Source organism: Bos indicus, chromosome 10 (assembly GCF_029378745.1).
Source record: "Bos indicus isolate NIAB-ARS_2022 breed Sahiwal x Tharparkar chromosome 10, NIAB-ARS_B.indTharparkar_mat_pri_1.0, whole genome shotgun sequence".
NCBI lineage: Eukaryota > Metazoa > Chordata > Mammalia > Artiodactyla > Bovidae > Bos > Bos indicus.
This window is the reverse complement of record NC_091769.1, coordinates 7,566,539-7,594,444: the sequence shown is the minus strand read 5'-3', so window position 1 is coordinate 7,594,444 and position 27,906 is coordinate 7,566,539. Positions and strand designations below refer to the sequence as shown.

The 27,906-nt window shown below is 42.8% G+C and overlaps 1 protein-coding gene across 1 annotated transcript in view; it reads right to left on the bottom strand.

The window, feature by feature from the left end:
* Positions 1 to 27,906, bottom strand: part of SV2C (synaptic vesicle glycoprotein 2C) — a 221,156-nt gene that overhangs the window by 31,803 nt on the left and 161,447 nt on the right. Inside the window, exons 5-8 of the mRNA XM_070796864.1 lie at positions 6,840 to 6,973; positions 6,301 to 6,390; positions 1,742 to 1,852; positions 1,067 to 1,155 (exon numbers count right to left, since the gene is read on the bottom strand). Of these exons, the coding sequence (XP_070652965.1) occupies positions 1,067 to 1,155; positions 1,742 to 1,852; positions 6,301 to 6,390; positions 6,840 to 6,973 (424 nt within the window). The remainder of the gene's footprint in view (positions 1 to 1,066; positions 1,156 to 1,741; positions 1,853 to 6,300; positions 6,391 to 6,839; positions 6,974 to 27,906) is intronic.

Sequence of the window (27,906 nt, the reverse complement as noted above, 5' to 3'; positions counted from 1 at the left end):
CTAAGGCCCACTTGACTTCACATTCCAGGATGTCTGGCTCTAGGTCAGTGATCTCACCATCGTGGTTATCCGGGTCATGAGGATCTTTTTTGCATAGTTTTTCTGTATATTCTTGCCACCTCTTCTTAATATCTTCTGCTTCTGATAGGTCTATATCATTTCTGTCCTTTATTGTGTCCATCTTTGCATGAAATATTCTCTTGGTATATCTAATTTTCTTGAAGAGATCTCTAGTCTTTTCCATTCTATTGTTTTCCTCTATTTCTTTGCACTGATCACTGAAGAAGTCTTTTCTTATCTCTCCTTGCTATTCTTTGGAACCTGCATTTAAATTTGTCCCCCACGTTGGCAGGATGATTCTTTAGCACTGAGCCCCCTGGGAAGCCCTGACAACTATTTATTGAGCACTTATTTTGTCCCAGGACCATATATCAGTGAGCAAAACAGTTTAAAATCTCTGTTCTCACAGAGCTTCCAGAGGAGGAAGACACAGCTTTCTTTATTCCTACAGAATTAAAAAGCTTTTTGTCTATTAGAAGATGATAGAAGGCACAATGGGGAATAATAAAGCTGAGAAGGGGACAGGGAATCTGAAGGGGGACTGGGAAGCTGCAGTTTTAAAAAGGTATTTGGGGAAGTATCACTGTGAAGGTGGCATAGGAGGAAAGCCTCAAAGGAGGAGAGAAATGAGCTGGTCCATGTCTGAGGGCAGGGCACAGACCCGAGATGGGACATGTTCAAGAAAGTTCTGGCACATTGGAGGAAGAACAAAGAGGCCAGCGGGGATGGAGCTCCGCCAATGAGGAGAGAGTGGAGAAATTATGCGAGCAAATCATCCTTGGTCTTATTGAACTTTCCAAACACTGTTGGTTTTGCCATCCCAGCTTTATGACAACATACAGAAAATGATTGCTTGATAAAAACTCTGTTAGCAAATCTAAAATGAAAAAAAAAATATCCTAGAGTTAATAGCATCACACAGTATAAGAGAAGGAAGCAGCAAGGTTGGGAGTTATAGTATGGAAATTTAAAGATTTTGTTCGCCAAAAATGTAAGGACCACTTACCCAAAGGATAGCGTGAACCACACAATCGTGAGTTTTATGGTATTTTCCCTGACTGGGTAGGTGAAACATCTCATAAAAGTCAACCAAATCTGTAAAATATCAGAGAGTTAGTTTTCTTATGCCAGTCCCTAGGCAACTCTACTTCCCAACCCCCTCTGACAAATTATAAAATTGTTGCCTCTTCTTTGGGCTGGATTCATTTGGACTTAAAGTGTAAAAGCTAAGGGCTGCTGCTGCTGCTGCTAAGTCGCTTCAATCGTGTCCGACTCTGTGCGACCCCATAGACTGCAGCCCACCAGGCTCCCCCATCCATGGGATTTTCCAGGCAAGAATACTGAAGTGGAGTGCCATCGCCTTCTCCAAAGCTAAAGGCTACAGGACACCAAATGCTGGAATTTGTATTTATCAGCTTCCAACAGACAAAGTAACTCGAGATGTTGGTGTACCCGTCACTGGTAGGACTCCTTGTTTAACACCTGCCCTCCCCCCAAAAAGCAACATCTTGGCTACCCCGCTGATCTCAAGGGAATCCCATTACCTGGTCCCACACCAGGAGTCAGGTGCCCTGGGCAGGAGGGGGAAGAGCCCCACTCACGGGGTGGATTCTGCCAACCCTGTTTCTGACTAACCTCCAGCGACAAGCGAGCCCGCGAGTCAGAGGGGCTTGATACTTACTCCATACAGTTCTGTGCGGATGCGAACGGAGCACCTCCTGAACCATGTTCCTGTGTCGCTCTCAATTTCAATCAGTTCATCTATCTGTCTTGGGGTTTTGATTCTGTTTACCTGTAAGGAGCAACAGAGGGCAAAGTGCTGAGTTTTCGTCTCTGAAGTTGTAGCGTTTAGGCTTACAATTTGTTTTTAAAAGGAGTGAAAGCTGACGCCAACCAAAAGGAAGCAGGTGTTTGATACATAAGCAGGTATCCATAAATAGGAGACCACTGGTGTCAGTATACAGGCACCTAAGAGAACAGAATAAAGAATGAATGAGAGGGTGAATACCATAAAGAAGAGGGGGAAGAGTAAGTAGTAATGGAATTAAATGAAACGAAAAGCCCTTCTCTGAGTCACGACTCAAAAGGCACACATTGGGAGGTGGGGGAGGGAAGGATTCAGAGTTTGGGATTAGCAAACTATGACAAAGAGAAGGGATAAACAACAAAGTCCTACTGTACGGCACAGGGAACTGTATCTTGTGAAAAACCATAATGGAAAAGAACACGATAAAGAATGCATATACATGTAATGAATCCCTTTGCTGTACAGTAGAAATTAACAACATTGTAAATCAACTCCATTCCAATAAAATAAACTTTAAAAAAAAGGCACACACTAGCAGATAAAACTCCAGATAGAGTCACTTGTGGATTAAGAACTACTTTGCTTAGACAAAAGTGACTGAACACACTTTTCTTTGGAACCTACTTACTTGATGAATTTGGCTCCTAAACAGAGTTCTTAGAGCTTTCCCATGTAACTTCCATTCTTGACCCTTTCTTCCTTCTCTCACAGCCAAATAGTGTGTGTTCAGTCATGTCTGACTCTTTGCAACCCCATGAACTGTAGCCTGCCAGGCTCCTCTGTCCATAGGATTTCCCAGGCAAGAATACCGAAGTGGGCTGCCATTTCCTCCTCCAGGAGATCTTCCTGGCCCAGAGATCAAGCCCATGTCTCCTGCGTTAGCAGGCAGATTCTTTATCCCTAGCATCGCCTGGGAAGCCCAAGCCCACAGTGACTAGTCAGCAAATACCCACAGGCGACCTGAAGGTGAAGTCCAATGACTGAGTTTAAGTTGCAAGCACCAAGACTGACTCTTCAGTGACAGAAGGGGAACAAATGATGGAGGTATAGCCTGTATCCATGACTTAAGCTAGCCTCCTTCTCCTAAGGAAAAGAGCCAAGAGTCAGGAGAAGCAATACCTTCAGCACACAGAATGAAGCCTGAAAAGAGGTGGGGTTGGAGGGGGAAGGGAAGCGTTTTTCCTTTGTGGACCTATCCCATCTTCCCTTGTTAGTCATAATCTACCTGCTTTTGACAAAGCTGAGAGAGGACAGAAACGTGCACACACGCTATCCCTGCCAGGGATAACTTCTGAATAGATCTTTCTGGAGAGACTGCCAACATCTGAAGCAGTACTTCTACTGCACAAAACCAGGTACCAAGACTGGCTTTTGACAGAGGTGATTTGAGGACCCTCGGTATCTTTCAAATTATACCAGGTGGGCAGTAGCCTGTCCCTGACTATATAAAGAAAGATGTCTGTATTTAGTGACGATGATGTCTGAGTTAAAAGCAGGATTGCAAATAGGGTCAGCTACAAGCCATTCATTATTTTGTGACACTTTAGAGTTTTGTTTTCTTTTTAAATCACACGGGTATTCCTTTTTTTTTTTTTTTTTTTAAGATAGCATCACTGACTCAATGGACATGAACTTGAGCAGGTCCCAGGAGATAGCGGAGGACATGGAAGCCTGGCATGTGGCAGTCCATGGGGTCGCAAAGAGTCAGACATGACTTAGTGACTGAACAACAAATTCTTGGACATGACTTAGTGACTGAACAACAAATTCTTTTTTTGTCCTGAATGAAAGATTCATTGAATTCTATCATGTTTTACAATTTTCAAAAATTCCACACAAATGATTTCATATGATCCCATAATAATTTGTTTTTTTTCTCCTGCGCCTTCACTGCCCCTCTCCTCTCCCCGCTTCCCCCTACTGCTAACACTAGTTTGTTCTGAATGCCTGTGAGCCCACTTCTGTGTTGTTACATTCACTAGGTTGCTGTGTTTTTTAGATTCCACATAGAAGTGGTACACAGTATTTGTCTTTCTCTGTCTGAATTATTTCATTTAGCACAATGCCCTCCAAGTTCACCCATATTGCTGTAAATGGCAAAATTTTATTCTTTTTTATGGCCGAGTAATATTCTACTGTTTATGATATCATCTTCTTTATCCATTCATCTGCTAATGGACACCTAGACTGCTTCTGTATCTTGGCTATCATAAATAATGGTGTGAACAATGGGTTGCATGGGTTCATGTATCTTTTCAAATTAACGTTTTTGAGTTTTTTGGGGGATGTATACCCAGGGGCGGGATTGTTAGGTCATATGCTGGTTCTATTTTCAGTTTTTTGAGGAATCTCCCTACTGTTTCCCACTGTGTCTTCACCAATTTACTCTTCTCACCAACAATGTACAAAGGGTCCCTTTTCTCCACATTCTCACCAACATTTGTTATTTGTGTTTTTTTTGACGAAGGCCATTCTGACTCAATATATTCCTTTTGAGAGGCTTCTTCTCCACTCATTAATGTTTGTTTGTTTGTACATTCTTTCATCGGCATCCATGGGAGCCAGGACTGGTATAGACCCTGGAGATGCAATCATAAAGCATCGTGCTCTCTAAGCAATTACCATAAAAATTAGAAAGTATCCCAGTGGCAATCTACATCAGATGGGAGAGACATACTGTACAGAACACCCAAGCTGACCTGGGAGTGAGAAAGAAGACTTGATGGACTGTGGAATTTGAGCTGGAGCTTATGGAGAAGTATGTCATTTGCCATGTGTTATCAATGATTTGAAGGGCATTCCAAGTGGGAGGAATACCACATGCAAACATCCAGAGGTGTAAGAGAAAAGACTGTATTGGAAACTACAATGAATCTTTGTGATTCCTGAAGAATGGTGCAAGGGCAGAGGGCAGTGAGTAGGGAGGAATGAACCAAATGAGCAGCAATAAGGGTAGAAAGTAAGAGACAATGATGAGAGATATTTAGGATGGAGAATAATAAGACATACTGGATTTTTTGGACATAATAGAGATAAAGGAAAGAAAGAAATAGGATAGTTTTCAGGGGTCTAGTTTTGGTGGTGCTGGTGGCACTTGCTGATAAGTCTTTGGACAAAGAAGAGATTTGGAGACTCTTCAGGTGCGAAGTTCAGATTTAGAAATTCAGAATTTGAAGGGCCTCTAGTACATAGGAGTATGGCCACAAAGCCCTTCAACATGTATGTCTGGAGCTCAGTTTGTCCATTTGGAGAAAAAGATCTGGGAAGTAGCTGAGATCAGCTAAGGAGAATGTGAATGAACTTAAAAGAGGAGTTTGCTGCAAACAATGTCCTGAAAAACAGTATTCAAATTAGGTACACAGGAAGAAGACCTTTGAGGAAGGCATGTGAATTCGCCGTGTTGTAGATATAATAAGAAAAAGATCAAATGTGTCATGGCAGAATCCTGTAATGACCTTGGAAGTCACATATAAATGATTGAAATGACCCATTCTTTTAGAGTGGTCAAATCTTATTCCCACCTAATCTTTATACAGTCATATTAATGTGGATGATCATGAATGAACTTGGTAACTCAGACTTTCTGGAAGAAAAAGCAGGTTAGCAGGACAATGAGGTTCTACAGAGACACCTTCTCAGAAATCTTGGGTAGAGGGTTTATTCTCAACCGGCTGAGAAGAGTTAGGTGACATTGAGTATCTACATGACACCTCAAGATTCCTTTTGCCGTATGATCCTTGAATTTACTCTTTCTCTGTAGTGCATCTACTCAAAAGAAGGGTTCACTCAAAGGATTCCAGGTCCTCAATGGTGGACATCCATTATTTACCTTTGTTCCTCCATTACACTGCAGAAAACATTTATATTAATTAAGAATCTGTGATCATTTAGACAGAGGCCAGACTGAATTATACCTTCATATTACAAAAAATCTGTTTCATATTAAAAATGTAACAAGTCAATAAGTGTCAAGGGATTGTTTAATCAGGAACTATTTCACTTATTTTAAGAACTATAACTGATACTGTTTATAAGACATTGAATATTTTGCTTATATCACCTTTAAACCTAACTTAGACATTTGGCGTAATTACATGTTGCCTACATCAAAGGATTTAAAAACCACTCTTTTTTATTTTGGTGGAGGTTCTGAGAAAAAAAATACTGTTCTTTCCAAAAAATACTATGCGTTCAATTTTTTATTAGTTTAGATGAGTTTTCCCATTGAGAATACATTTTGTAACTGGAGGATGGAAGACCATTCCATGCAGAGGTAAAAGCACGTACAACAGCCATGCAGCAGGTAAAACAGCAAGTATGAGATACTGAGAAACGAGTGGTTGGTGCAGCCAGAGGGGAATTTACGACCAGGCCTTTTCTGAAAAGGTTTCTCGGCCTTTGGCATAGAGGATTCACTGAGAAGCAGTACTCACCGTGAAGACCTTCTCAGGCTGACCCCGTGCTCTCATGTTTGTGTCGTGAATTAACTTCAGAATCATCCAGGCTTCATCGTGTTTTCCAATCTAAGAGATATGAGTAGACAGTGAATGGCCAGGAGGTGAAACACACATGCTCCCCGATTTTCCGATCACCATGTGATATTGTCAGATCCCATTGGGTGCAACAGTGCAAACGGTTTAGGTCCATCCCATTGGAAACACAGACTACCTGGATGCCCTGAGTGCAGCAGCAGCTCAAGGAATAGTGTTTCCTTTATAAAACAATAAGGCGCATTTTCTTCAACGAGGGAAACCACTTGCTTGAGGAGGAACATTAGCGCTTTCAGGCCATGAGGCAGCCTTTTCGCCTGCTGGTTGTTGAAAGTATGTCTCCATGAAACCAAACCCTCCATAGTTCTGTAGTAGGAAGGAAAAATGTACCTCCTGAAGAGGCAAACATACTCTCCTAGGGTTAAAAGGAACTTGTTTCAACGTCTCTGACTTCCTTGAGTATTTGTAATGACGAACGTTACCTCCAGCAAGAACCGTGGGCTTTCGGGCATGAACGTGAGGGCCACCACCGAGGAGGCACAGGGGAGCGCGCAGACGATGACAAACACACGCCAACTGTGGAACTGGTAGGCTGACCCCATGCTGAAGCTCCACCCTGGGGAAGGAAGACGGGAGGGGTGAGGGGGAGCGAGGACCCCACGCCACTGCGAGCGTCCACACCTGGAAGCTGGAATGGTCAACTCTTACCACGTCCAGAAGAGTGAGCTGATCTGGGCATTAGCCACAGTGACCAGCTCATCTTGAAGATGGCCAATAACAGTGCTGAGAAGAAAGGTGCTCGCAAACAAAGCGGGCTGGGGCTAGGGATGGAGGTGCAAGTATATTTCTGGACAAACTGCAAAGACCAAGGTCAGTGAATTTGGGACAGTGCTTTCTCCAGCAGACTCCCGGGCTGGGTATCCCCTGTCTGCTCCTTCAGATCACTCTGGACCCTTGTCTCTGCTGTAAGCCAGGAACCGGCCCTCGGTGGGCCACACCAACTGGCTGCCTTGTCCATTGGCTCCCAGCTGGGCTGGATGAAGGAAGCACTGGCAGGAGAACAGAGCGTGGGATCAGGGTTCAGGGTATTTATTCCCCTTCCCTCCCTTCTCCCCTACCCCTGGTCGCATGGAGGTTTGACAGTGGGTGTGCTCATCCCTGGGAACCTTCTCATGGGACCACATCTCTTGTCAGGTTCTGGCAATCCCACTCTCCTCCTGACCTCTGAGGTGCAAGTGAGTACAGGAGGCCCTTCCGCTATGAGCTCCAAGGTGCTGTATTATTCTGTGTGGGTTTCTCTTAACTGCTCCTGCACAGCTCTTTGCAGTGACTCCTGCTGAGGGTGTCACTGCTTTCCTGCCAGCACGCTGACCAGCACAAAGATTAAGAACTGGCATTTGCCAGCTTCCACACACATATTCCATACACTAGATTAAGAGAATTTTAAATTACTAGCTTCTTATTATAATATAATGTAAACAAGCAAATGGGATACCAACAGAAATCTCTTCAAGAACTAAAAGAAAACCAATATTCGAATGAATATAAGATGGTTGAAAGCAACATTCCACCATGATTATAAAGGAGAAATAATGAAGCATATCAAATCTAACTGAAAACAGAGATTTATGGTGGCAGAGATGAATTATGGTGAGGCAAAATTCTAATTTTTACAATGCTTGGTATTTAGAAGGCTGCTGTGAGCAAAAGTCAGAGAGTCTACATTCCATCCCCTGGAGAGCAGTGTAATTATTCACTGTTTGCCCAGGGGCCAAGAGAGATTCTGAAGGTGACATGAGCTCCTCAAGGCCAGGCAGCTGAAGTTATATACCAGAACCTTCTCCACTGGGGTTTGAGGTGGAATCTTATACCACATATGTCCTCATGCCTGTGCTCGCTCTTAGACATGGAATTTGTTGATAAATGATGTAAACACCAATGACATGTGACATCAGCCTTAGATTCATGAGCATTTTCTGGGAATTTAATACATGAGGACTCTGTGGACTGCTAAATTAACTACATCGTAAACTATGGGAGGGGATGTCTACTCTCAATGTTTTCTGTAGCAGAAGTTCAAACGTCTCAAATATCCAAAATACAGAGGAAATTCTATGATGGAACTAAGAAAACATACCATGTTCACTTCACATTGGATCTGAGAGCTTCATACAAAGGAATTCTTTTTCAAAAGGGCTGGAGTCACAGAAACGGGTCCCCGTGTGTCTCTGAGCTCACCTGCTGCTGGCTCCCTCGCTCCCTTGGTCCATCTCACCAACATGCTGCCAGCTCTCTGAAGGCACAAAGCTGAGGTCTATTTTAAGGCCTTTGCCTTACTTCCCAGGAAGCCCAGCCTTGCATTGAAAGGATGGTGGCTGTACGTCAGCCAGCCTTTCTGAGAGTGTTGAAGTGAGAGAATGTTCAGTATTTCTTGTCCTCAATGAAGTCCCCTCAGGGTCTTTGCATTTGACATTTCTGTGCCTGAACTGCTCTGAGCATTTGCACATGTGGATGCTTCCTTTGGACTTTCCAGGTCTCAGTTTAAGGCCATTTCTTCAGAGAGGCCCCAACCCTCAATTCCACTTTTATCCTCAAGGCCTGTCTTATTGTCTCTACAGCACTTACCATTATGTAAAGCTGTGTATTCACTGATTTGTTTATTTGTTTACTGTCTATCCCTTTCCACACCGTGAAAGAAGAAATTCTGCTTTTGTTGTTCATCAATATCTCTTCAGTGCTTTTAGCAAGTCCTAGTCCATAGGAAGTATTCTTTAAATATTTGTTAAACAAATGCACGCACACACACACTCATGCACATGCATACCTTTTTGTGTGTCTGTATGTATACATGAACATATACAGAATCACTGAAGGCTACTAAGACATTACTCAGGTTTTCTTTTGAACATTGTTTTCTGAATCTGCACTGAAAAAGAACAACAACCCTGATTTACTTTTTCAGTTAAATTTGCAGTTTGTATCCAGTAAAATTCATTCATACTTTTTAAACTACATTGTTCTGTGAGTATGATAAATGCCAGCATCATATATCCATCATCATAATCAGGATACAAACTGTTCCATCACCCCAAAACACTCCTTCCTGCTGTCTCTTTGGAGTCAGTTCAGTTCAGTTCAGTTGCTTAGTCATGCCCGATCTTTGTGATCCCATGAACTGCAGCATGCCAGGCCTCCCTGTCCATCACCAACTCCCGGAGTTCACCCAAACCCATGTCTACTGAGTCGGTGATGCCATCCAACCATCTCATCCTCTGTCATCCCCTTTTCCTCCTGCCTTCAATCTTTCCCAGCATCAGGGTCTTTTCAAATGAGTCAGCTCTTCGCATCAAGTGGCCAAAGTATTGGAGTTTTAGCTTCAGCATCAGTCCCTCCAATGAACACCCAGGACTGATCTCTTTTAGGATGGACTGGTTGAATCTCTGTGCAGTCCAAGGGACTCTCAAGAGTCTTCTCCAACACCACAGTTCAAAAGCATCAATTCTTTGGCACTCAGCTTTCTTCACAGTCCAACTCTCACATCCATACATGACTACTGGAAAAACCATAGCCTTGACTAGATGGACCTTTGTTGGCAAAGTAATAATGTCTCTGCTTTTCAATATGCTGTCTGGGTTGGTCATAACTTTCCTTCCAAGGAGCAGGCGTCTTTTAATTTCATGGCTGCAATCACCATCTGCAGTGATTTTGGAGCCCAGAAAAATAAAGTCAGCCACTGTTTCCACTTTTTCCCCATCTATTTGCCATGAAGTGATGGGACCAGATGCCATGATCTTCGTTTTCTGAATGTTGAGCTTTAAGCCAACTTTTTCACTCTCCACTTTCACTTTCATCAAGAGGCTTTTTAGTTCCTCTTCACTTTCTGCCGTAAGGGTGGTGTCATCTGCATATCTGAGGTTATTGATATTTCTCCCAGCAATCTTGATTCCAGCTTGTGCTTCTTCCAGCCCAGCGTTTCTCATGATGTACTCTGCATATAAGTTAAATAAGCAGGGTGACAACATACAGCCTTGATGTATTCCTTTTCCTATTTGGAACCAGTCTGTTGTTCCATGTCCAGTTCTAACTGTTGCTTCCTGACCTGCATACAGATTTCTCAAGAGGCGATCAGGTGGTCTGGTATTCCCATCTCTTTCAGAATTTTCCACAGTTTATTGTGATCCACACAGTCAAAGGCTTTGGCATAGTCAAAAAAGCAGAAATAGATGTGTTTTTTTTGGAACTCTCTTGCTTTTTACATGATCCAGCGGATGTTGGCAATTTGATCTCTGGTTCCTCTGCCTTTTCTAAAACCAGTTTGAACATCTGGAAGTTCACAGTTCACATATTGCTGAAGCCTGGCTTGGAGAATTTTGAGCATTACTTTACTAGCATGTGAGATGAGTGCAATTGTGCGATAGTTTGAGCATTCTTTGGCATTGCCTTTCTTTGGGATTGGAATGAAAACTGACCTTCTCCAGTCCTGTGGCCACTGCTGAGTTTTCCAAATTTACTGGCATATTGAGTGCAGCACTTTCACAGTATCATCTTTTAGGATTTAAAATAGCTCAACTGGAATTCTATCACCTCCACTAGCTTTGTTTGTAGTGATGCTTCTTAAGGCCCTCTTGACTTTACATTCCAGGATGTCTGGCTCTAGGTGAGTGTGAGTGATCATACCTTCGTGATGATCTTGGTCGTGAAGCTCTTTTTTGTACAGTTCTTCTGTGTGTTCTTGCCACCTCTTCTTAATATCTTCTGCTTCTGTTAGGTCCATACCATTTCTGTCTTTTATTGAGCCCATCTTTGCATGAAATGTTCCCTTGGTATCTCTAATTTTCTTGAAGAGATCTCTAGTCTTTCCCATTCTATTGTTTTCCTCTATTTCTTTGCATTGAACACTGAGGAAGGCTTTCTTATCTCTCCTTGTTATTCTTTGGAACTCTGCATTCAAGTGGGTATATCTTTCCCTTTCTCCTTTGCTTTTCACTTCTCTTCGTTTCACAGCTTTTTGTAAGGCCTCCTCAGACAGCCATTTTGCTTTTTTACATTTCTTTTTCTTGGGGATGGTCTTGCTCCCTGTCTCCTGTACAAGGTCACAAACCTCCATCCGTAGTTCATCAGGCACTCCGTCTATCAGATCTAGTCTCTTAAATCTATTTCCCACTTCCACTGTATAATCGTTAGGGATTTGATTTAGGTCATACCTTTGGAGTCAACCCCTCCTCAAAGCCTAAGCCCTGGCAATCACTGGTCTGTCCTCCATCCCTATAATTTTGCACAATGTCATATAAATGGATTTATATTATACACATCTTTTAAAATCTTGCTTCTCACACTTAGCATAAGGCATCTGTGCAGACTGTTGCTCATATTAATAGCTTGCTCCTTTTCATTGCACAGTAACATTTCATTGTATGAATATTTCATTTGTTTGCCCACTCACCAGCTGAAGGACAACTGGAATTTCTCCATTTTTAGGGGATTATAAATAAAGCTGTTATAAATATTTCAGATGGGTTTTTGTGTGTTCCAAAGTTTTCCCTTTCTCTTGGGTAAATATCTAAGAGCAGGCAAATTCAGTCATTTAATTAGTTTAGCTTTATAAGAAATTGCCAAACTATTTTCCACAGTGGCTGTACCATTTTGCCCTCCTACCACTAGTGTTGATGCTTTTCAACTGTGGTGTTGGAGAAGACTCTTGAGAGTCCCTTGGACTGCAAGGAGATCCAACCAGTCCATCCTAAAGGAAATTAGTCCTGGATGTTACTTGGAAGGACTGATGTTGAAGCTGAGACTCCAATATTTTGGCCACCTGATGCCAAGAGCTGACTCATTGGAAAAGACCCTGATGCTGGGAAAGATTAAAGGTGGGAGGAGAAGGGGACAACAGAGGATAAGATGGTTGGATGGCATCACCAACTCAATGGACATGAGTTTGAGTAGGCTCCGGGAGTTGGTGATGGACAGGGAGGCCTGACGTGTTGCAGTCCATGGGATTACAAAGAGTCGGACATGACTGAGCGACTGAAGTGAACCAAGCCACTAGTGTATGAGAGTTCCAGCTGCTCCACACCCTTCCTACCACTTCTTTGTTAGTTTTTTTGGGGGAGAGGGGTAAGTTTGGGCCATTCTATATGTGTGTAGTAGTATCTCATCATGGTTTTAATTTGCACTCCCCTGATGTCTAGTGAGACCTTAATATACTCTCTGTTCATTCATTCTTACTCTTATTGAGTGCCTCTATGTGCCAGTCACAGTGCTGAGATGTGGAAGCGAACACTTATTCCCTGCCCTCAATGAGTCAGAGTCCAAAAGAGGAGGCAAATGTGTTAACAGACATGATAAATATTATGATTCATGCTAGAACAGGTTCTAAAAAGAGGGTAGAGGGAGTACAGAAGGGATAGAGGTATCAATCCGAAGGAGTCTTCTCTTAAGAGCTCTTGCCAAATTTCTTGTCTGATTCAGGTTTGCGAACACAGAGAACAAATTCTTAAATTTCTAACACTCAAGTGAGAGAAACAGTTCAAATCAGTACCAAAGAAGTAGGTGAGACCGGCCAAGACTAACTGTGCCGTGCCCAACCCCCAACTCTCTTCTACTACATGACAGCCCTCTGACTTGGAGAGAGAAGGAGAGCCCTTGACCCAAGTGCGAGTCCCAGAAAAGGAGCTCACCCCTCCTTGCCCTTCTGGATATGCCCTGGGCTGGGGCAGGGGGAGACTGATGGATGACCTTCTATGGTCTGAATGAGGGATCGACAGAGTGAGGGTTTTGAGAAATGACCCTGCAGATGCTTTGTAAAACTAAAGTACCACTATCAAGATTAAACACGAATGAAAGAATGATGGGGTGAAACACTGGCTGTTGTAACTCCTCAGCCATGAATTCTCAGGACCCCTCCTCTCTAGCTCCATTTCAAGATGAGTTATATTTGCATTTGCAAGGGACACAAAGCCCAGACCACAGACATCAGGAAGTGGGGAGCCATCAGCATGGAGTGAAGGACCAGACCGTGATACGAACCACATGCAACTGGGAGAGTGGTTGCTGCTTTAGGATACTCAGCCACACTTAGTAAAACGGATCCTTTTCTTCATGTTGGCACCATGCCTTTTTTGTCTTACCAAAAAAAAAAAAAAAAGATTCTTGCAGAGAAGGTGCTTCTAATTGTCCTCTGGACTTTGTTTAAAAATACCTATTAAAATGTCATACTGAGGGATTTATTTATTCATAATGTAAATTGCATGCAAGGAAGGACCTCAATTAGGGTATTACAAAAAGTAGTGACTGCACTGCACTAGTCAGTGCAGCACTAATAAGAGTGTTCTGTGTCTTGCATGATAATCAAGGCCATTTACCAGGCTCAAGCTGATATGCTCTGGGACTGCAGAAACCAGCTGCCTTCCCAGCTGCCTGACCGTCTGAAATCTTTGACGGTGCCAAGACAGAAGTGTGGGGCTCATGGAGAAGAATGCTGGCTTTCATGTTCTTTTCTGGGTTTTCTCCCTGAGCATGGGTGAGTTAGCACCTACTCTGTTGACTCACATTTGGTTGCTAGTTACCTGATATGATCAATAATCCAGTCTTTAGTAAGAAGGTAGATTTTAGGGATAAAACACAGATCCAATGTTCCAAAACATTACTATTAATTAATATTAATAAAGATAAATATTATAGGTCAGATCACTTTTCAATAGCTAAGAATTAAATCACCTATATTTATGTGTCAGTGGTGTTAACTCACAAGGCACATTGCCAGCTAAAGTTCTCTTTGGAAAAGTGGCTCCCAAATCCGTTTTTCTCAAGTGGTCAATAAGCTCAGGAAGTGAACAAGGATCAGATGAGTTTCTGCTTTTATTCTGATAGAAATAAAATGTTATCCCCTCAACCTGTCAGTGGTTTAAAGTATAAACACTGTCTAATCAGCATGAAACATTAGTCCTCAGCTAGAAACCTAGACTGTCATGCATCTAGCATCATCTGTGACGTCGTTAAGATTTAACCAGGTGCAGCTGGACAGTTCTTGTGGCCGATATCAACAGAGATTTTTCACTTTCTTCTCATTTGTTAAAAACAAAGTGGGTGGAGGCAGGAGAACGTGAGGATGTGTGAAATAGTTAAATAAACTATGGTACAGCCATGTTATGGAAGACCATATAAACACTGGCCAAGAATGAGGCAGATTTGTCTGAACTGATTTTGGAACTGTCCAAGTTACATTGCTCAGTGAGTTCATTTCAAAACTGTAAATAACAGTGGTTTCACTTTTATATACACATAGACTATATCATTATATCTAGAATACAAGTGGGAGGAAAAGACACCCAACCACTTTACGTGGCTATTCAAGGTAGGGAGTGGGAGCTCTTAGGGGCCTTTTGCTTTGGCATTATTTAATTTCTGAGTTTTGTATCACTTTGTATTACTTTTAACTCAAAGGGGGGAAAAAACCTTTTCAAAGAGTTGCAAGCCTTTGGTTTTTCTGAAATGTAAGGTCCGATGGGAGAAGAGAGAATACAAGGAAACTCGAATGATTGCCACGACACTATTTGGCATTCACCCAATTTTCAGAACTAAACTAACGTTAATTGTGATTGTGATGCATCCAAGTGTTGGCACCACAGGGCTCACTTACGAGAGCAGTGAGGAAGTGCACCAGTGTCTCTGAGTAGGAAAGGAAATGGTATTTACAGACTTTTCATCTTTACAACTGTAACCACTTATAGGTTGATTTTGAATTCTCAGGCCAAGGCCAGTTACATCTCAAGCAGTAATAGCATGAGCACCACTGCCGATAGGGATGCATAGAGCAATCTCACACACACGCACACAGACCTGGCTAGGATCTGCCTGCAGTACATAATCATGCCTTTAAGAAGAGAGAGTCAATTCAACTGGATTTCCACATTTGAGGAGGATGGCCCAAGGGGACCCATCTGTAAGAGCCGGCGGCCCACGCAACAAGCTGACCTTTCTTGCTAGTTTTCTCCATTTCTATTTCCAGGCTCTGGTCCCACCATTTAGAATGTACAGAGCCAGTGGTAAACAGCAGCAGGAAGTTAGATTACGGCCCTGGTTCCTGAGTCTGGCTTGTGATCCTAAACACACTTTTGAAGAAGCAAGCTTCCTAATGGCTTTTGCAACACAGAAATTCATGGGCTTATTTTTCAGGGTGTATCTGCTGTGAGTGAGCCAAAGATGAAAAGAAAGAATGAGAGGAACTTTCCAGAAAGAGTTCCTGGTAAAAGCATGTAAGACTCATTCAAGCGTGATGCTTCCCAAGCTTCACTGACTGAAATAAGTCCAAAGGCTTAAAAAAACCTGACAGCATAATGTGTGTGTGTGAGAGAGAGATATGAGTATGTGTCTGTTTCAAACAAAGGTCCTTTGGAATTTTCTTTGTAGACAGATAATAATATAGTACTAGTATAATGATGAAGAAGAAGTAAAGTGAAGTGAAGTCGCTCAGTTGTGTCCGACTCTTTGCGACCCCATGAACTGCAGCCCACCAGGCTCCTCTGTCTATGGGATTTTCCAGGCAAGAATACTGGAGTGGGTTGCGATTTCCTTCTCCAGGGGATCTTCCCGACCCAGTGATCGAACCCAGGTCTCCCACATTGTAGGCAGACGCTTTACCATCTGAGCCACCAGGGAAGTCAGTATAATGATAATGTAGGTCAATTAAAATTTTATCAAAGATTTTCATAAAAATATACACCACAATAGCCTATAGGATAGTCAAATCTTGACCATATACAAATGAAGCTTGTATCATAAATGCAGCTCATTACTCTGTAAATACACATTGACTATATTTCATATTTATTATCTTATAGCACATATAAGCACACATTAACTTTCCTTCTCTATTTTACTTACATAAATATTTATTTAAAAGGAACTGTATATGTTTAGAGACACATTAATACATAAACTCTTACATAAGCTGATGTTCATGGACAAATAATAAATCAACTGTGTTCATTTTGTGAACAGACATTGTCTTAGGAAACCGAAAAGCGAACAAAAATAAATATTGGGAATTACGTTGGTCGGAAGGTTCTAAGATCTGGTGCCTGCACCGGTTGAAGTCACAGGAAAACCTCTCCTTATAGATCCATGGTAAGAAATGGAACGCTTTCAAAACTGAACCTAACAAAACAAACTTGTAAACCACAGTTTGTACTGACACAGGTGCCCAAGGCTTGGTAGAAAACTTGTAGCAAAGTGATACCTACACCCTATATTAGCAAATCAATCTGCTTTCAAATTAGTTGTCTTATAATACTATTTTTTTCCTAAAAAAATTAGAAAAACATACATACAACTTCATGGCCCCTATTCTATTTCAGATGAAGATTTCCTTTTGTTCTTTGCACATGGTGTCAGCAAAATTTTGCTCATGATCAACAAAAGCTCTCTCTTCCTTCCCAGCAGATTTTTAATGACAGAGCACAGAAGGATGCTCAAGGAATCCATTCTTAGAAGAAAGTTTTTCTCCCCTGGTTGAGGATGAGGAAGGGGTTGTAATATTTCCCGTGTTATGACAACAGAGGTCAGCCCAAGTGTTCTCTGTTCCTGGTGCCAAAGGTCACCCTCATACATCTCCACTAACTGCTGGCCTCTCTACCTGCTCCTGTTTTTCTAGCCCTGTTTCTTGCCTTGTAGCCTCTCATCCAGAACAAACCATTTAACACTTGACAAGCGAAACAGCTGCTTAGCTCATGATTCGGGCCCCAAATGGCCCTTAGAGTTTTGTCATTTATGTTGAAAAAATTCCCTTTGCATTGGCTAGGAGATACATGTGATCACAGTGACCTGGGACCTTCGAAAGAGGACATCACATCATGCTTCCAGGCACACTGGGAGAGGTCCACTCCATGAGCCCCATAGCTGGATACCACTCGCTTGTATCCAGTTTAATCCCACCCCAAGAAGAGCCTACTGATTATCTCAAGTTCCTGATGTTCACGGTCATTAGATTGTTCATGAAAGACCCCAGCCTGAGTGGAGACACACAACCTCCCTTCCTCACAGCCTTCCAGACCAGGAACGTGGGTGCCAGCCTCTACTTCCCTCTCTCCCTGTGTCTAGTCAATCACTGAGATATAGGATGCTGTTTTCTGTATTTCTCCCAAATTTGTCTCTTTCTTTCCACCTCTGCTTTAGTCCAGGCCCTCATCCACTGCCCAGGTCACACCAACAGGCTGATCTGCAGCTGACATGGGTCCACAGGGCCATGCCCATGGCTGCAATACCGAAGCATGCCTGTCACAGTTATGCCCTGAGTCCTGAGCTGTGGACCTCGCTATGGACCAGCGACAGAAAGGTCTGCCTGGCCCCGCAGGGGCTCAGGACCTGGCTCCACTGCTTTGGCTTTCTTCTCCTCTTACTGGGAAAAGACCTGTTGTTACATGATTTTAGAATCACCTCTCTTTTTTCTTCTGTGGACATATATTAATTTTTTAAATTAGGTATAGCTGATGTACAATATTATAGTGATTCACAATCTTTAAAGGCTACATTCCATTTTTAGTTGTCATAAAATACTGTCTATATTCCCTCTGCTGCACAACATATCCTTGTAGCTTATTTATTTTATACACAGTGGTTTGTGTCTCTTAAAACTACTCGTACCTTGCCCTTCTCCACTTGCCTCTCTCCATTGGTAGCCGCTAGTTTGTTCCCTCTGAGTCTGCTTCTATTTTGTTATATCACCAGTTTGTTTCATTTTTTAGATTCAATATATAAGTGATATAATGTAGTATTTGCCTTTCTCTGCAAATGGGAAAATACTTTTTATGGCTTAGTAGCATTTCATTGTGTACATATACTACATCTTCTGTATCAATTCATCTGTTGATGAACACTTAGGTTGCTTCTATATCCTGTCTATTGTAAATAATGCTATTATGTACATTAGGCGTGCATCTATCTTTTCAAAATAATTGTTTCATTTTTGTTTTCTTCAGATATATACCCAGGACTCTAACCACTGGGTCATACGGTGTTACTATTTTCAGTTTCTTGAGAAATTGCCATACTGTCTTCCACAGTGGCTGCATCGATTCCACAGTGGCTGCACCGATTTACACGCCCATCAGCAGTGTACAGTTGTCTCTGCTCCCTCATCAGCATTGGTTATTTGAATACCACCTGTCTTTAACAGAGCTTTCAATCAGCTTCCAAACTGCCTAGTCTAGTCTGACTTCCATGTATCTTCCAAAGACCTTTCCATGAGAAAACTGAATCACAAATTCACTTACAGCTTAAACCCTTTCAGCAGTTCTCCATAAGCCTAGATTCTTTAGTGTGGCCACAGGGCCCTCCAACACTGGGTTCCTGCCCACCTCTCCCTCCTCATTCCTCAGAAATCCCTTCTTCCATCCTTTGCTACCTGCTGTGCATCATCTTTGAATCTTAACCCCTCCTCATCCTTGTCAATTTGGAGAACTCTTAAACTGCAGTCTTCTATTAATCAAGTAGAGAGGACCATCCTTTGTAAATTCTTATAGACACATTAAAAAGTATTCACTTCCCCCACTGAGCTATCTTGGGATCCTGTGAAGTCCCATGGTGCCGGACAGAGAGAGAAGTCACAGTAGAGAGTGGTCATTCATTTGTGAGTCTGTTCCTGGAGGGCAGGGACCATGTCTTATTCATCTTTTGTACAAAATGTGTCAAAGAATCGTCACTTGACAAATGCTTCTTTAATTCATTTATAAAAAGCCTGTTCTTCAATTCCTTTAAGATTAGAGAATTTGCCTAATACCTTCAAAAGTGACTTTTTGGAAACATAATATTATATTGCCTAATTTCCAAATATGTGGAGTTTTGCTCTTTTGTAACTGATTTCTAGCTTAATTTCCTTGTGGAAGGAGATCATGCTTGGTGGTTTTTTGAAACATGTTGGAACTGCTTTACAATAGAGTCTGTGGTCGAGTTTCATTTTTCTAGTTTTATTGAGGTATGGGTAGACAGTTAAAAAATGTATATATTTAAGGTATATAACGTATATATTTAAGGTATATAATGTGACAATTCGATATATGTACAGCTTGTGAAATGATTACCATAATCAAGTTAATACACATTTACTCACATTTAAGATCTACCCAGTACATTTCAAGTACACAATACAGAATCATTATGTATCGTCACTATGGCACATACAGAACTATAGTCACATTAGATCTTCAGAACTTATTCATATTATAACTGAAAGTTTGTACACTTTGCCAGTGTCTCTTTATTTTCCCTAGTCTCTAATGTTACATCCTGACAACAGCTAGATGGAAAGGGGGCTCCCTGCTAGGGCAATGTATATATTTTCTTTTGGACAAATGTAACAATTCCCCCACACAAACTGGACTTCCTTTGGAAAAAGAAAACTCGAAAGAGTTAATATACTAATATGTAACTCAGGTACTTCTTATGTGTTTAAAGCATGTTTTATATAGATTGTTTGAAGGTAAAACACAGCAACTGAAATCAGTTCAATTGTTGGCAGAAACCCAATTCACTCTTGCCCATCCCTGATTTATGACCCTGCAGGAGACATATAAATGCTATTTCTCCTCATCTGCCCCCCTCCTTCCCCTTCCCCTTTGTTTCAAAATGTCAGGCATCCACCCAGAGTTACATTTCACCTTTGCTCTCTGCAAAGGATGACTGCTTGGGTCATTAATCTTGGCCCAGAAAGAAGTTCCTTGCTGCTACCGACTGGGGAAATGATGGTCCTGGTGCATCCCAGGGAATGGTTTTCTAGGGCTATGGCGCCACAAAAATCAAACCCAGAGTGACTGAGTCTGGGATGAGCGCAGCAGTTTTTCATTCAATGTCACCCTCTCTGTTAGGAGAAACGACGTAATGACTCAGGACACTCAAGGCGACGGAGCACTAGAGCACAGCATACCACCGCCCCAGCAGAGTGGCCGTCACACCAGCTCTGACGGGAACCAGCACCTACAGATTCCCACGTGGGCTCCCCCTTTCCTCACGATGTCACACCCGCTCTCATTACAGCTGTGGGAAAGGATGGGAAGCTTTGAGGAGCAACTGAAGCCTCCTAGGGGGACGGAGATGAAGTGCATTCAAGGCTGTAGGAGATTCCAGGTTATTTATAGCACACTAGCCATGTGCTGGGCACCTCACACACACCACCTTGTTTAATACATCAATGTTCTTGTTTTCCCAGCCAGCCCCACTCCTATCCCCAGTCCAGGGTAGCCAGATAAAATCAGGTCATCAGTCAAACCTGACCTAAAATTTTTTAGTATAAATATGTCCTATGCAACATTTGGGACATACTTATACGAAAAATTATTTGCCATTTCCAATAATTTCAAAATTATTTGATATTTATTTTTTAAAAATTCAAGTATAGTTGATTTGCAATGTTGTATTAGTTTCAGGTATACAACACAGTGATTCAGTTAGACACAAATATGTATCTCTTCTTTTCAGATTCTTTTCCCTTATGCTGCTGCTGCTAAGTCACTTCAGTCTGACTCTGTGACCCCATAGACGGCAGCCCACCAGGCTCCCCCATCCCTGGGATTCTTACAAAATATTGAGTATAGTTCCCTGGAGGTCCTTGTTGATTATCTAGTTTATATATATTCTCATAGTGTGTATATATGAATCTAACTTAATTTATCTATATATATATATTATAGGAGTGTGTATATGTTAATCCAGTCTCCTGATTTATCCCTCCTTCACCTCTCACAGCTTTTTGGTAAACATAAGTTCATTTTCTATGTCTGTGGGTTTATAAAAGTCTCATTAATTAGGTACCCGAGTTGCACTGTTATTTGTAAATCTGGTAATCATACCTCAGGAGACATCTGGCAATGCCTGGAGACAGTCTTGAATACCTCGAGCTTGGAGGAGGAGGGGTTCTACTGGCACCTAGTGGGTGGAGGCCAGAGATGCGGCTAATATCTTATCCAATGCACAGGACCGCTCCTCCACCCCCAGAGAATTACCCAGTTCAAATGTCAACAGTGCCTATGATGAGCTCCTGCTGTGGTCACTGTGCCCATCTGTGGTACAAATACCCAAAGGCAATGTAGAGAGAATAAGGACATTATAAAGCTGGTTTTCAAACAGAGGTTTGAAAACTGACTTCAGAAGACTTTAGGTCTCATTCTTGTATGAATGCACTTTGTTTTTACACTAGATTTTGTTATTAAGTTATAAGCTCTCTTTTTTTGTTGTTATGAAATTGATCTATAGGGGTTGTCATTTTTTTCTCCTTGCCGACTTTTAAATACACGCTAAAGAACAAGTAAAGGCACATTGTAAGAACAAAGGAGAGTTTTGTTCCCTTGGGGTCTTGGTAGAGGGCAGCATTATCCATCAAATGCTTTCTGATAATACCTGCAGCTTATAAATGCCTATTACTACAAAAACGTAATGATCATCTTTCTTCAATGGGGCCTCCTGGTGGACCAGTGGTCAAGAATCTGCCTGCCGATGCAGGAGATGCAGGTTTGATCCCTGGGTCAGGAAGATTCCCTGGAGAGGGAAATGGCTACCCACTCCAGTATTCTTGCCTGGAGAATCCCATGGACAGAGGAGCCTGGTGGGCTACAGTCCATGGGGTCACAAAGAGTCAGACATGACTGAGCGACTAACACACACACACACACACACACACACACACACACACACACACATACCCTGTGATCCAGAAATCCTACACCTGGGTATTTATTCAAGAGAAATGACAATCTAAGCAGAGCTGAAGTTGCTCAAAAGACTCGTATAGGGCTTCCCTGTTGGCTTGGTGGTGAAGAATCCACGTGCCAATGTAGGAGACACAGATTCGATTCCTGATCCAGGAGGACCCCACATGCCGTGAAGCAACTGAGCCCATGTGCCACAACCACTGAGCCTGGGCTCGAGAGCCAGGAAGCTACAGCTACGGAGCCCAGGTGCCTAGAGCGTGTGCTCTGGTAGCCACTGCAACGAGAAACCCACTCTCTGCAACCAGAGAAAGGCTTGTGCAGCAACAAAGACCCCGCACAGCCAAAAATAAATACATAAAATCATTGAAAAATGACCTGTATAAAATTGGTCAGAAACAGCCTCTAGGAAAATGAAAATTAACCCCTCTCTTCCCCACTCTCCCAACCAAAAGCCCCACATAAAACCGGAGGCAAGTCAAATGTTCATGGACAGGACACTGGAGGAACATCTATACAATGGGATACCATTTTACAATAAAAAGGAATGAACTACTGACACATATAACAATGTGAAGTTTTAAGTGAACTTTTACAACATTATACTGAATTAAAGAAGCCAGAAAGTTCCCTACTTTATTTATATGAAATTCAGCAACAGGCAGAACTATTCTTTGGCTATAGAAACCTGAACAGTGGTTGACTCTGCGATGGGGAGTGGAGGGACTGACTGAAAATGGATGCATTTATCTAGATTTGGGTGGTGGTTACACTTGGAGGCGGAGAAGGCAATGGCACCCCACTTCAGTACTCCTGCCTGGAAAATCCCATGGACGGAGGAGCCTGGTGGGCTGCGGTCCATGGGGTTGCTGAGGGTCGGACATGACTGAGCGACTTCACTTTCATTTTTCACTTTCATGCATTGGAGAAGGAAATGGCAACCCACTCCAGTGTTCTTGCCTGGAGAATCCCAGGGATGGGGGAGCCTGGTGGGCTGCCATCTGTGGGGTCACACAGAGTCAGACACGACTGAAGTGACTTAGCATAGCATAGTATAGCATGCACATGGAGGTATATGCTGTGTTGCTGTGCTCAGTCGCTTAGTCAGGTATGACTCTGCGACCCCGTAGACTGTAGCCCACCAGGCTCCTCTGTCCATGGGATTGTCCAGGCAAGAATACTGGACTGGGTTACCATTTCTGACTTCTGGGGATCTTCCTAACCCAGGGATCAAACCTGAATCTCTTGTGTCTCCTGCATTGGCAGGTGGATTCTTTAGCACTGAACCACCTGTGATGTACACAAATGTCAAAATCCATAGAATGGGACACTTAAGAGGAATATTTCTGTATGTAAACTACAACCTCAATTTAACAAACAGTGGTCAGATGACAACAGCAACAAGATTGCATTATCAGCAATGTACCAAAGCTCCTGGCACAGGACTAGATACGTTATAAATTAATCTGATTTGGAAGCATTCAAATTAGCATTATGTCAACTGGATGCATCTGAAGAGGCAACATTCCTTTTGCTGTTCACACCCCAGGTGACCAACGGCCAGGCAGGGCTCATGCTCAGCACTGAAGCTCCTTCCATGCTTTTGGTCAAGCTCTCCTGGACACAGTTAACTCCTGCAGAGGAAATTCTAACCCTGGGGACTGAGGAAGCTCGGGTCATTCCTCCATGCTAAAGGGACACTTCCTGAGGCTGCTGCCCTTCTGACAGTGACCACGATGCTTGGAATGGTCTCTGGCAGCGCTCTAAATGAATCAAATGCAAGCTATAGCTTGCTTAGTGAATCACCACACAGTCCAGAGTTACTACGTCTTAGAAGTCAAACCACAGAAGGGATAGTTCTGATTTTGGTGACCTCAATGAGGACTTCACCTTGTACCATATCCCTCACAAACGCCACACACACACACACAAACCAAAGACCATATTTTGCTCCAGAGGCAAGAATAATTGTAAAATTATTGAATAAAATTATATGTTAATTAATAAGATCAATAAATAAGTGGAGAGAGCAAGGGATTTCTTTGTTTAACTCAGGGACTCCTGAAGTCTGGTGCCTGTGGGACACCTGTGGAGGTTTCTAAACACCACGGATATCTGGAGCTTGGTGTGCTGTGAAGTCTGACAACCAGCCTGGATAAACAAAGTGGAGGTGTGCTTTGATGTAGATTAAGGAAGATTACAAACGGTTTTCAGAAGTCGGGCAGTCATTTTCATTTGGCATGAGGCAGGTTGAAGAACGTCAAGTACAATTTTAGAGACTGACAAGCTTAGTACCAAGGAAGGGACTTGTTGGTCAAGTCTGTTTTATAAAAGCCTTTGCCTTCTGAGGGCACAGCGAAGATGTGAACTGGCCAGTGTTGGTCAGTTTTATGAAGGTCTTGAAAAGATCGACATAGTGACATTTTTAAAGCGGGGTGAGGGGAGGGGCAGGTTAAGAAAGGATTCAGGAGTGGGCAGGATTCTGGCCGGGAAATGAGTTTCTGTGGAAACTCCTCTCCTTCTATCAGAGTCTAGTTTGCAAAGGCAAATCAAAGAGAATTTAAAAGAATACCTCTTGGGTTCTCGGATAGACTGACTTTATAAAGGTGACAAAGGAAGGAAAAGTTTCTGCTGTTAAATCAGAACAGTCATAAATATCAGAGCTAAAATGCATCCCTTATCCATTCTAGAGTGTTCTAAGAAACCTGTGACTAGACAGACCTATAAGCAAAGCTATGGTTTTCCCAGTAGTCATGTATGGACGTGAGTTGGATCATAAAGAAGGCAAAGCGCTAAAGAATTGATGCTTTTCAATTGTGATGCTGGAGAAGACTTTTTAGAGTTCCTTAGACAGCAAGGAGATCAAAATAGTCGATCCTAAAGGAAATCAGTTCTGAATACTCAATGACTGAACACTGAAACGCTGGACTGGAGGAAGCACAGCTGGAATCAAGATTGCTGGGAGAAATATCAATAACCTCTGATATGCAGATGAAACCGCCCTTATGGCAGAAAGTGAAGAAGAACTAAGGAGCCTCTTGATGAAAGTGAAAGAGGAGAGTGAAAAAGTTGGCTTAATGGTCAATACTCAGAAAACTAAGATCATGGCATCCGGTCCCATCACTTCATGGCAAATAGATGGGGAAACAGTGAGAGAATTCATTTTTGGGGGCTCCAAAATCACTGTGGACAGTGACTGCAGCCATGAAATTAAAAGATGCTTGCTCCTTGGAAGAAAAGCTATGACAAACCTAGACAGCGTATTAAAAAGCAGAGACATTACTTTGCAAACCAAGGTCTGTCTAGTCAAGGCTATGGGTTTTCCAGTGGTCATGTATGGATGTGAAAGTTGGACTATAAAGAAAGCTGAGCACCAAAGAACTGATGCTTTTGAACTGTGCTGTTGGAGAAGACTCTTGGGAGTCCCTTAGACTGCAAGGAGATCCTACCAGTCCATACTAAAGGAAATCAGTCCTGAATATTCACTGGAAGGACTGATGCTGAAGCTGAAACTCCAATACTTTGGCTACCTGATGTGAAGAACTGACTCATTTGAAAAGACCCTGATGTTGGGAAAGACTGAAGGCAGGAGGAGAAGGGGATGACAGAGGATGAGATGGTTGGATGGCATCACCAACTCAATGGACATGAGTTTGAATAAGCTCCAGGAGTTGGTGCCAAGGAAGCCTGGCATGCTGCAGTCCATGGGGTCACAAAGAGTCAGACATGACTGAGTGACTGAACTGAACTGAACTGATTCTGAAGCTCCAATACTTTGGGCACCTGATGCAAAGTACCACCTCACTGGAAAAGACCCTGATGCTGGGAAAGACTGAAGGCAGGAGGAAAAGGGGATGACAGAGAACAAGATGGTTAAATGGCATTACTGACTCAATGGACTTGAGTTTGAGAAAACTCTGGAAGATAGTGAAAAACAGAGGAGCCTGGTGTGCTGCAGTTCATGGGGTTGCAAAGAGTCAGACATGACTAAACAACAGCAAAAAAACCCCCAAAACAAAATGGTAGACTGTGATTAACCCTAACCAACACTGGGGGGCACCCTGGGTTCACAGGATGCAGAGATGTGGTGTGATGAGGTGCTCTTAAAAGCCTTTCTCCTGCTGACTTTCACCTGCAAGTTTGAGCGGAAACTATCATCAATTCAGACACATTCCTGTCCTAGAAGCTAAGGCCACGAAAACTGTTGTGCCTTTTCTTTCCTGCAGGGCTCTCCTTCATGTGCATTCTAAGTCAACTGCTGCATTCCTAAATACGACCTGGCAAGATATCTCTCTGGCGGGATAAATCTATAGATTAGAAAGGCAGCGTGCCCTCCAGCTCCGAGGGCCAAAGACCTAGCCAGGGCAGTGGAAGCACAAAGCAGCCTCAGTGAGGGTTAGAGTATGAGATGGAGCCCTTCATGGCTGGAGGTGAGTATTGTTTAAAGCGCCCCCTGCCCATTATTTCATAAAAGTGAAGTGAAGTGAAAGTCGTTCAGTTGTGTCTGACTCTTTGCGACCCTATGGACTGTACAGTCCATGGAATTCTCCAGGCCAGAGTACTGGAGTGGGTAGCTTTTCCCTTCTCCAGGGGATCTTCTGAACCCAGGGATTGGACCCAGGTCTCCTGTGTTGCAAGTGGATACTTTACCAGCTGAGCTACAAGAGAAGCCCAAGAATACTGGAGTGGGTAGCCTATCCCTTCTCCAGCAGATCTTCCCAACCCAGGAATCAAACCAGAGTCTCCTGCATTGCAGGTAGATTCTTTACCAATTGAGCTATCAGGGAAAGCCTGATTTCATTAAAGATCCAGCATATATTCTGCACCCTCACCTCTTTGTTAGGTTTTGAGTTTTAAAAAAGGGATCAGGAAAAACCTGAGAATGGACTTGAGGAGCTGAAGTGAGCCAGCCCCTCCTCTGTTGGCCCAGGGCTCAGCAGACCCCTGGGGATGAGGTGGGGTGAAGATATTAATGAATTTCACTGGGCCAGGGGGTTTGGTTTTAATGAGCACAGCATGGTGCTGCCAATGGAAAGGTTATTTGAAACCAACCCACAATCTTGGATGTAGGTAGGCAGAGTTCAATAGAGCAGAGGAATGTCTATTTAGACACAGACCCAAGCTGGGACAGTGGGGCCTGAGGGAAACTCTGGAGTCACAGTAAAGAAGGAAGTGTGAATCTGTGAGGACTCATGTGAGAAAAGAACTCCAAAGTATGGGCCAATAGAGACACAGAGAACAAATATATGGATACCAAGGTGGGGAGGGCGGGGAGGGGGAACTAGGAGACTGGGATTGACACACACACGTGATACTGTGTATAAAGCGGACCACTAATGAGAACCTACTGTGTGGCACAGGGAACTCTACTAAAGGCACTGTGCGGACCTGAACGGGAAGGAAGTCCAAGAGGAAGGGGATGTAGGGATAAGTACGGTTGATTCACTGTGCTGTACAGCAGAAACTAACAAATTATAAAGCAACTATACTCCAACAAAAATTAATTTAAAAATAATAAATACAAAAAGACTAAAGTCAGGGCTGAGGGAAAGAAACAACATGGACGGGCTGGGGCAGACAACAGGGTTGGCACACACAGGAAATGGACCACGTGAGAAGACGCCCTTAAGACCCACTGGTCTGGCATCCAACCATGTGAAATAATAATTATAACCAAAGAACTGCAAAATACACTCATGAATCTTTGCCTGGGAAACAGAGACTAAACAGGAAAGACTGAGCTAGAAACATTTCTTAAGAGTTAAAGCTACAGTGAGTTTAGTCGCTCAGTCGTATCTGACTCTTTGCCACCCCATGGACTGCAGCACACCAGGCTTCCCCATCCATCACCAAC